The sequence below is a fragment of the Anopheles merus genome, unplaced genomic scaffold, assembly GCF_017562075.2.
Source record: "Anopheles merus strain MAF unplaced genomic scaffold, AmerM5.1 LNR4000347, whole genome shotgun sequence".
NCBI lineage: Eukaryota > Metazoa > Arthropoda > Insecta > Diptera > Culicidae > Anopheles > Anopheles merus.
In genome coordinates, this window is record NW_024427927.1 from 7,162 (window position 1) to 18,288 (window position 11,127).

General features: G+C 43.9%; 1 protein-coding gene across 1 annotated transcript; it reads left to right on the forward strand.

The window, feature by feature from the left end:
• The first annotated feature begins 8,127 nt into the window (after positions 1 to 8,127).
• Positions 8,128 to 9,963, forward strand: LOC121602188. Its single transcript, XM_041930936.1, has 2 exons — positions 8,128 to 8,375; positions 8,539 to 9,963. The coding sequence occupies exons 1-2, from the start codon at positions 8,300 to 8,302 to the stop codon at positions 9,264 to 9,266; spliced, it is 804 nt and encodes a 267-aa protein (XP_041786870.1). The 5' UTR covers positions 8,128 to 8,299; the 3' UTR covers positions 9,267 to 9,963.
• Positions 9,964 to 11,127: the final 1,164 nt, after the last annotated feature.

Sequence of the window (11,127 nt, forward strand, 5' to 3'; positions counted from 1 at the left end):
TGTATTTTGCGAAACATACAAAACGAGCCTTAAACGAGATTAGTCGCCCGATGATTAATACTATTTCCTGTCAAACTTTTCGCTATAAAGAGGGGTCCATTGCTAAACGCTTAATTATTTACCACTCGTTTTATTTCAATTGTAAACCGCGTACAATAATCCTTATAGGTCGTAATGAAGTCCTCTCGAACGGTCACGATCTCAAAGGAGGCGAAAAAAAGGATCAATTTACCTTTGGGGACAACAGTAAGCCAAATAACTACAAAAAAAGCGGAGACTGACGTGCAAGGAATCGAAAAGATTAATGTTTCGCCGGTCAACGGTCGCTAAAGCGTCATTTGACGCAGATGCTCCAAGGATAGAATACGGTTTGGCAATAAAAGCACATCGCACTGGAGATACAAAAACGACCCAAAAATAAGACCCCATCTGGGGATCAGTCAAGACACGTTCGGCAGCAAAAGCATTGAAAATTGATCGGGAATGAGAAAATGTCAGCCCATTTATTTTTTTTTTCTTTTGCAGATCACTTTGCTGCTGCTAGGGAGAGGTAAGCCCCAGCGCTCCTCCGGTGCTGTCGCAGCAGCGGGGAAAGAAAGAACCCGCCGAGGGAACAAATTGAAACACCATCGCCGGCACTCGCCCCTCTACACGTGGAGTAGTATTTCCGACACTTACGTTTTCGTTGTTTTGGTTTCGTTTGAGTTTGAGGATTTGCTTCAATAAAACCACCGCTGTTGGTGTCGGTGAAAAAGTAATACCAAACCTCCAAGGGCTATCAAGGCCCACGGTAAAGCCATCCGAACTAAGAACGGCAGATCAAGCGCACAGACCGTACATAACACCGTATAGCACCCGCACCCGAGTACTTCCGAGTACGGGGCCCGCCTCTGCGGCTTTTGCCCGATGGTAAAAGATCCACTTCCTAAGAAGGCACCAGGGACCAGCAGCGCGTCTTAGGCACGGATGGGCCATTTTTTGGGGAAACAGGGACGTATTACATGTTTCTAATCTTTCGCACCGACCCGCAAAAGGCATCCTCCATCTGCAACAGAAGTCACGTGTCCTTTTGCCGTTTTCCCCCGAGTGGTCGATTTTGCTGCTAGGTTGGCGTGGTTGCCGTGTTGCGAGCAATTGAATATCAGCAGGGGAGAAAAAATAATAAGCGGCACGGTACATGCGCTCCTGCTGCTGCTGCAGGTGATTGATAATTCCTTCAGGGATCAATTCGTCATTAGAAATCTTTTGAGGGATGATAACCCTCGCATGGTACCCAACTGTAAGCTAAGGAGCATTTCGGAGGATGGTCGTTTTTGGGCAATAGGGTCATCAGCGTACCGAATGAATTCGCAGACCTTCTGGAACTTCACAGAACCACAAATACGGAAAAGTAGGCAAGGCACAGCTGCGTATTGCCAATACCGTTGCGCAGGAATCTAATTACAAAAATTAAACACCGTTACCATGGTAATAAGGATGCGAAGGAGAAGAAAAGGTGCGCCCATATTAATCACAGCTTACGAGGGCAACACAATTTTAATTAATTTTCAGTAAAACGCTAGTCTTCGTCTCCTTCCATTACCGCATGTTGAAGATTTAGATGAATGTCCCATTTTGTGGTAGCGCTTGTGAGGGTAACTGGGAGAGGGCTTCGGTGGACAAATGTCATCTATTTCACCGTGGACAGAAACTAACGACTTCCACCAAGAGCTCCCCCCCCCCCTCCCCTCATGATGACACTTTTGTTAATGCATTGACAGTAATCTTCCCACGGCATGGTGTGCAGCCCGTGTTCTGTATGTGTGGTTCTGAATGTGTAGGTAGCTTTTCTTCTCTCAATTGCAATTTTTCTTCCACGCCGTGCTTTGTCCACGGTTCCCTCTCAAGGGGCATTGAAGAGCCCTTCCTCCGCTGTTTGTACATGCATCCTTGGCCCTTGGTTATGTGTGAAGATGAAACGATGACGTCTAGCGCGCATCCGCACATGCCTTACACCAGAAGAATCCGGTCGCCTTTTGAACGACCAGGGGTGTGGAAGGGAGAGGGAGGAGGTGGTTGAAAAGAAGTTGAAAAGAAAAAGAAAGAGCCCGAGATGAGATTGATGGTACACTTCTTCACAACTTTGCCTGTCACGCGCCTGATAGAGCTTGACGTTCCGTCCGTAGATGTCACAGGCGAAGATGTGCTAAGAATAGCCCAGCACAGTGGCCCTCATTCATCCTGCAAATCTGCTACTCGCCTTACATCCACCTGCTCCATACCATATCGCCTATCTTCCCGCAATCACAAACCCCAAAAGCTCCCGAGACTCTTCCCGGCGTGGTGAGGAGCTAACAACAATTGTTTACCGCTTGACGGTCGAGTGAAACCAGATTCCTTGTGGGGTGTTTATGCGAGGAAACAACCGCACAAGGGTTTATTCATAGAAAACTGTGGCCATCTACCCAGGTCCCCCTAATATGGTTTTGTATTACAGGCAGCTACATTTAAAGCTACATTCACAGTTGATGACAACCTACGCACGACCAATGTACAATATAATCAATACAATGAAAAGGCTGTACATAAATCCAATATTTGTCTTTTGAGAAGTAAAACGAATGTTTAGACATTATAAAGCTACAGCAACGTCAAAATAACACAAATGTTTGCAGTTTTGCTCTCAGGATCGGTAAGGTGCTTATGATTCTCAGCAAAGACAAACCATCAGTTGCAAATGCAACATAACTGCACGGCATGTAATTGAATTGCAGTGAAAAGCTTTTAAATAATTACTGCCCTGCCGTATCAAGCTTTCGCAACTAGTCCCAGGATGATGGTGCACCGATTTAGCCACTCCAGCGTTTAAGCGTTTAAGAAACGGTAAAGTATGTTGACACCAGCTCTTTGTTTCCGTTCATGTGTACATCGTTCAAGCTTTATGCTAGTAACTGGGATAAGCACCACGGAATTAGAGATACTTACAATAGTTGTAATATTTATGATGATTTAAAACCAAAGATATTCGTCACAAGTTATCTAATGAACTTGTTTAAGACATAACTAAGACTCATAAGCTTCACCACTTTGACCAAAAAGATACATAAAATTATATATAATAACAGTTGGGTTATTAATTTGGAACTAACATTTCAGTTTTATGCATTTAAAAAAGTAATAAACCCTTTGGTCTATCATGCCCTTCCCAACCTCCTCTCCCGTCTCGAAGCCGGCCGACGTGTAGCACCATTATCTTCTTCATCATCACCGTCAGCGAGGAAAAAGTCGATGCATATCTAAATTGGGTCAACAATGCATTCACTTTGTGGGCACCACGGTTCCCGGCCGGCTCCTGCTTGTATGCAGACCCGGCATCGCCTAACCTGCACAATAGGATAGGACCGCCCGCGCTTCTCCCCTGCTTTACTACGGCCAACTTCTCGTTCCAACCATTTTCTCACACTCCTGCCATCACGAGATGAATCTCCATTCTCCATTCATCACATCACACATCCGGAGTACGTCCCCCGAGTGCATTCATAGCCTCTACAGTTAAAAACATTATTCTTAATTAGCGTACCCGTGGAATTAACAACTGAACGTGCAACGTTTTTTTCCCCCGGAATCAAGAATTCTTCCCTTGTGTGTTACCGGATGTGGGTTACACGTTGCGCGCGCTGGTGTGGTTGCCGGTTTTGCTGACGTCATAATGCTTTCCCTCATTCAATTTGACTACATAATGCGTAATGAAAAAAGGCCAAATAGCACCTTCGCTCCTACGTAGACGACGCGCCACGGTGTTTTGATCTGATAAGTTTTTCCCTATTAGAATTTGTGTTTGCTCTCTTGCATTTCTCACTGCTGCTTCGGTTTGCAGAAAGAAACAAAAAATAAAATGGTACAATAATTAAGCTGGCACAAACTCTGCAAATGGTGGAAATGATGGCAAGAAATGGCTTAAATAATTAAATGATGTTTCTTCACGGCTACCTTTGCCACGGCGGCACAGCATTTGGAGAACTTTATTTTCGTTTTTATCGTGTTTGCATAATTCAAAAACTTTGTCCCTGTCTTTCCATCTTTCTTTACTGCCATTTCTTTCCCAAATATTGCATCAGCTAATTAAAACACAGCAAAAGTAGTAACAAATGCATAATCCGAAGAATAATTTTTAGCTTCAGCATAGCACAATACAACAATAACTTGTCTCGTTTCTGTTCGGTAGCGTCTTTCACTGACTCGGCAACTTTTAGTTGCTGTGGGTGTTGGAACTACAAAAAGGATGTGAACAAATGGTCGATATTTTCAAAACTGGATCCTTCCCCACGCTTCTCCTTTCGTCCTTTTTTCACGCCAACACTCGGTGGGCAAGAGGCAAGATGCATGTGCGAGAGGCCGGAAAGGTTTATAGGTAACCGGGCACCGGGCACCGTGCTCATCGTGGTGCTGACAGTTTATGAGTTTTGATACATTAAATTTTCATTAGCTCTGTTCACATCGGTCCCTTCCGCGAGGTTAGCGAACCGAGGGCGCGAAATGTTGTGCCATAGCACAGTTCGAGATGTCGCGCAAAACGAAAACGATAACACGGTGTGATAAAATGAATCCCGACGGGACCATCTGCAGCGGCAGTGGCCTACAACGGGCTCACTAAGGCGCTTTTTTTTTAGGTCGTAAGGATTGTATGTATGCCCGTGCAACTAAGCAAACGGGTACGGTAAGCGTGCAAGCAAACGGAGCATTTTGTTTTGGGAAATAGCAAGGTAAATGCTGATGGAAGAGGCTTACCAGCTGTCTTGTTGAGAATATGTGCAGTTGACAGGAGCAAACATTTTTATCAGGAAAGAAAGAAGAATTTTTATCGTACAGCACGAGCTAGCGGAGGAAGCATTCTAACACATTTTGCTTCACAATGTACACAATAACAATGAATTAAGCGTTAAAACTGTGTCTAGCTTTATATGTTCAATCTGTAACCTCATTTTTTAGGATTACCAAACAGTCGTTGTGTTAAGGATACTACGCAAAATACTTTTGAATGAACACAAAAATAATTTTAAACTTTTGTACGATTCTCGCTTTACACTGTAACAATCTAATGGCTTGGATGCTCCAACCTAGCCTAGCTTTGTATAACATTGCCAACATAAAGTACCGAAAAATTGCATTTCAAAGTTTACCACGAACTTACAGGCATGTGTAATGAATGCATCACACGGTTATTGCTCTATACACCATCATCACAGTTTCGCACACATAGAGCCCCGGAGTTTTTGAGTACTTCTGAGCCGATCAAATGTACCATCCGTATGAGACCATGTTGGCTGATGTGTTTCATGCACGATATTGGATTTGGCAGATTACTTTTTCGAGAGTGCTCATCAAATGTTACCCCCAAAACTGATTCCGATTCTGTAGCGTCCAAGATGAGTATTCGTTTGCCCACGGGTCATAGATACATCCAGGTATTACGTAAACGTTAGAAAGGCTCGAAATTCCCTAACAAGTACTAGGAAAGCTTTTGTGCTTTCGACCGAGCTGGCTAGTTTTTCGAAGATTTGTCGGCATTGGGCAGAATCGTGTCGAACCCTCAAAGAAGAAAGGCAATTCAGAAAAGCTTTCGACTACACTGATGCTTCTGGATAGGATGTCTCGAGTAACGATTATGTTACTGGCAGTGAATCAATTTCGCCTTTTCGGTTACCTGCTGTACATAAACCGTGCAGCTTACGCTAATGAGCCCGCTCTGGATTGCATGATGTGTAGGTGCGAATCTTGAATAAATCTTTGTTCTTTTTTTCTGCTGCTCTAGCATTTTTCTTGTGAGCTATTTACCCCATAAAGCGGATTATCTACTTCACCCATTATTTTACAGATGGTCGAGAAAAACAAGCAGTACATTTTTGAATGCGCCATTTTCAATAACACTACAGGAATTTTCTTTGTACTGGGTCAGATCAGATCCACTAATATATAACGCCTCTGCTTAAATGGCTAAAGTATGGAAAACACAATTTGAAGTGCAAAAGCTTCAACACAGGTTTCTGTAACAGAGACGTTCTCGAGGTATTAAGATGAGCTTAAAGAAAAGCTTAAACTGAAAACTTTCACTCTGTTTCATTGTGATGATTCCACAGTAAAAAAAACAACACAAAAGCAATTAAACTCAATACCAAGTAACCCAAACCTTTTTGTTTGACACTCATTGTATGGATATAATAATAAAATTCATTAATGAATGATTAAGCCCAAAACATTCACTCCCAATCACCATTGAACTGCAACACTAGCGATTGTTCCATTGAAGCTTGTTCGAAAATTTACATTTATCTCAATCATAGATTATAGAAATTGATTCATCCAAACCAAATGATTAATAGTTTGGTCGGTCAAAAACATAACTACAAATACATCTAACAAACATCGCTCTCTAGGTTCACCAATTTTCGTCGCAAAATTAATACCGTTGTGCAATTGATCATATTTATTAAAACATTACCCTTTCGATCATTAAAGCGAAACTGTTTCATGAATGTTCGTACCATTTGCTTTGGTTAGCCCATTAAACGGATAACCTCGTCCTCTCAGGTTCGCGTGGTGGTTCGTGTGGTGGATAATATGAATTCCCACCGGAGAACCCTTAGCATCGACGGTAATAACAAACTCCGGGCCCATGCCAGGAAAGATGAATTCCCATCGATAGACGATCTGTTATGCATCAATCAACGGGAACCGCATGAATTGAGCACGAAAAACGAATCGATCAGGGATGTTTTCCCTCACTGAGGGGGTTTGGCTGTTTCTGGACAGCAACAAAAAAATCACTATTTTAGACCGTTTTTGGTATAGGTAGCAGGGAAAACTTTGTTATGTGGGTTGGTAGCATAGCTCAAGCATTATTATTGTTTTCCTTCCCCGAACTATGCCGATATATGGCAAGCATGAAATTCTACCATCAGCTTCTATCAATAATCACGCATTATGAAATAAATAAAGTATCTTCCAAGAAAAAGTGCCGAGAAAGGGAAAGAATACAACCTTAACAAACTTTTGTTATGTTATTGTTTTTTAAGAGAATGTAATACATTGCAGTTGCTGCCGGAACGGAAAAATGTGAATAAAATCCTATAAATGATACCGTTTTTATTACTGTGGGACCAGTGAAACCACACATTCATCGAAAATTACACATGGGAATTACGGATGAGTGATGCAAATGCTTATTTTTATTACAACATCAACGACCAGCACGTTGTACTGGTTGCAATGGGGGAAAACAATTTCCCGAAAAACTTCCTGATGCACATGGCAACGGTGCGGAAAAAGCTTCTGTCCTACTTTCGAAGCTGTTCGTGAGATTGCATTTATTGATGCACCGTGCATTCGTTTTTCACTTTCTCACTGCCTCGCTCTTGTGCTCTTTTTTCTTCCCCCTTTGTATCTCATTCTGTTTGAAGTGATAAAATTTTAATTACAAAATACCAATCACTTTTACCCGGTTACTCCCATTGCGAGCGAGTGTAATGAGTTTCAATTTTCCAACTGCAGTCCGCGGTTGGCGTGAAGGCTCCCATCATTTAGAAATATGCGATGATACTCATCACCGCGCTAATTACGGAGAAAATGTACAAATGTACATTCATCCCAGCAGTGAAATGGGTTGCGTTTGTGATACTTTGTACTGTTTCACTAGTGCGCCTCAAATGCTTGTTTTCATTAAGCAAGCTAGTGAATCCGCAAAAAAAAAAAATCGTTATGGAACAGATTTAATTTCAACAAGTATTTAGCTTTGCCTTTGTTGCTCATTTGCATCTTGCTCCACTGCATTTTCGCTCTAGCCTAGCAACGCGTAGAAAGTCATCCCATTCACACACACCATGATTCGTCCGACAGACGATTGTGCAGCGAAAATAGCGAACTAAATTGCATTTTAACGCAACACAGCTTGTCTGATTGGACATTTCCCCACTCACTAACACACATTGTTTTTTTTTACCACCCTGAGCGACGGAAATGCAATTAATTGCAGGGAACCCAAAACGGTCGTCGTTAAACTGGACTAATGCAGTACATTCCACCGTACAATCCATAAAAGACACATTATGCACCAGCTTTAGAGGATACATTTTACGGTCAGGTCATTCGAGCTGAAGCACATTAGCGCAAATATAAATAAACAACTTTGCTGGTGAATAGAACCAGTGCGGTGTTAGCAGTGCGGTTGACCGTATCGAAACTAATTTCCTGTTTTGAGTTGAGATAAAAGCTCAACATCCAGGCTGCCATTCGACACAATTGAGCAAAGTTATAGTTTAGCGAGATGTTTTCATTCAAAGGACGTCGTTTGTATGCGTTAGGATTGATACTGTTCACATTGGAGCTGCAGTACGTCACAGGTAAAGGTCATGTTCATCATTATCCAGAAGATTAGTCAAACTATCACATTCAGAATTGATGTGTTCATGTAAGAACTACCGTCCACGATATGTGTGACTGTATAGGCAAACACTTCCGGATGTAATAAGATGCATTAGCTAAAGCCTCTTCAATTTTATACAGCAATTACACCACAATCGCTGCACCAACTATCACCAATCATCGAACAGAAGCAACCACCATCACCGTCACCATCATCTGTAATTCGGCAATCCATCGACACCAAAGCGAAACTGGTAGGCATTAATCGTGCCCTGCACGAACGGCTACAGCAGACCCGCGCCAATCTGCGCCCCTTACAGGCACGAGCCGCACAGTTACAGCACCGCTTCGACGAGTACCAGCGTACCGCCGGCGCACGGCGACCGCCATCATTCGGACTTGCTGCCAGGGGGGCTCGCACCGAGCGCAACCAACTGCTCCAGGAAGCCCATCGACTTCGGGCCGCTGTCGAACGAAAGTTGCAGGGCTTCGGTGTGCTGGACCAGCGCTACCGAAGCATGCGAACGTTGCTCGAGCCGAAAACGAAGAGCGCTGGACTGCCCCGGGCATGGCTCGATCGGGATACCGAGCGGCAGATGGAGTTGAACGAGCGCATCTACAAGAACATCATCGACCTGCTAGTGCACCTGATCGAGTGTCCGGTTAACATCATACACGACGTAATGGGGCACGACGTGCCAGCAGATGGTCCGACAACCACCACCGCCGGACCACCGCCCCTGCCCGATAGTGCGCAAGAGGTTGAGGAGGGAACCGATACGGACGGCAACACGCTTTACGACGAGCCCGTCGAGCTGAACGCGGATATCGATGATACCGTGCCGTGGTTGGAGGAGTTTCATTACTAACCCCTCGACGGCACACGAACACGGCGCTGGTTCCGGGAACGCTAACGGTGCTGTGCCTGGAATCAAGCCACCCGCCGAAAGGGTGGTTGTTGGAGGTGGTTCATCTTGGTTCCAACAGCAGCAGACCACCATCAACACGGCGTTCGGAACGTTCATTGATTATGTTTTTCCACGCAAGGTAAAATAGTGATGCAAGAAGTATCGGGCGACTGCCAGAACATGCCTCAATGGAGCAGTGGATCGTTTGAGAAAGGAAACGAAATGTATTCCAAACTACAAAGGGGTCTTAGGGGAAAGGTTATAAAATTTGCAAAGAAGAAAATTGTATTCGTTACCATTTCCGAGCGTGTGTGCAAGGGTGCTGAAATAGCTGAGACTCTGATTTATGATTGTCTTCCTGCTGCTTACGATCCCTTTCAAAAGTTTAAATTTGAACCAGACTTTTGAGAATCAGTCCTCCCACAGTATGCTTTTCAATAAACTTGTATCTAAGCGTTCCATCATCATCGAGCAGAGAGGCATACAAAAAGTTTTTAAATCTATCTTCCATGACTACAAATCCATAGCAAGCGTAAAACCTTTAACACAGTGTGAACCCCTTCCCAACAACATGCACGCAACAAAAGAAGCCCCAAAATGTTGAAGAAAATCCCAAAATTGAGAGAAACGCAAGCATAAATCACATTTACGACACCTCTAAATCTGTGATCTTGCGCTGTTCATCATTTCGTGCCTCTACCCTGCATCCGTTTGTGTGTATGCCTGTGCATGTGGGCATGTAAGCCTTTCTCTCTGCTTCAATCATTACGGTCTTCTGTTCTGACCCAAAACTTGTACGATTATCTTTCGCGAGCGCAGCGCAACCGTTGCCATCGACGTCGAGGGTGTGACATGAAGCGATCGAAAAAAAAACTCCCCGCGCCTGCCCTAAGTCCCCACATTTCCATCCATACCGTTCGAGAGGAAAAACTTTTTGCCCTTCTTCACGTTTCGTCAGAAAGAAAAAGGAAAAAAAAACCCTGCCACCGAGCGCGATCAAACCAAACAGCGATTTAACATCCATAAGTTAATCATAAGCTTTTGCGATGGATGGATAAGTGGGAAAAGAAAATAGCAAAGGTTCTACAATCAGCCCCGTCGGTGCGCTACGAAAGGGAAGGATCGGAAAAACAATCCCTAGATTTATGGCAACAAGCGCGCTATTTCCATCCCGCGTCGTTTGCCAGGTTCGCTTTGCCGGATTGAGGGCTCACAGAAGGAAAGCGAAGGAAGCAAGCTGGAAACGGGGGCAATGCATGCAGGTTCATAGCAACGGTTCATCTATCGATCGCACGTTTGCCATTGACTCAACTTTGCCATCAATCAGGCGCAGCTGGCAGGGAGCAACGAGGGCACAGGGGTTTGAAAATTGTCTTCCAATTGATGCTGCAAGTGCAGCTGCTCGACGCGTAGGTCAATCCCTGTCCGCCCTGCAGTTGTGATTGAGCAAATCGGGAGGATTCCCGAGCTCTTAAGCTTATTGTGCAGCTTTGTCGGTTCAATCTCGAAACGATAATAATGATCAATCCTCGTACGAAACGGGACGGATTACGGGGACGAGTTGAACAATTCAAAGGATCTCATCGCTGGGATAAGCGTACGACCGGTCTTGTAGCATCGGATTTTACCATGATGGGGGAGATAATGCGGTTGAACGTTCCACCAGCGATGTAAATTCCTCGAATCTTTTAGAAGAAATTAAAAATTGACTATCAAGAATTTTGTTTTCAGAATTGTTATTCCCTATCATGATAAACATCACTAACAACTGAACCAAAAAATGCACCATTATTAGTTTACTACTGATAAGGTGCAAAAAACA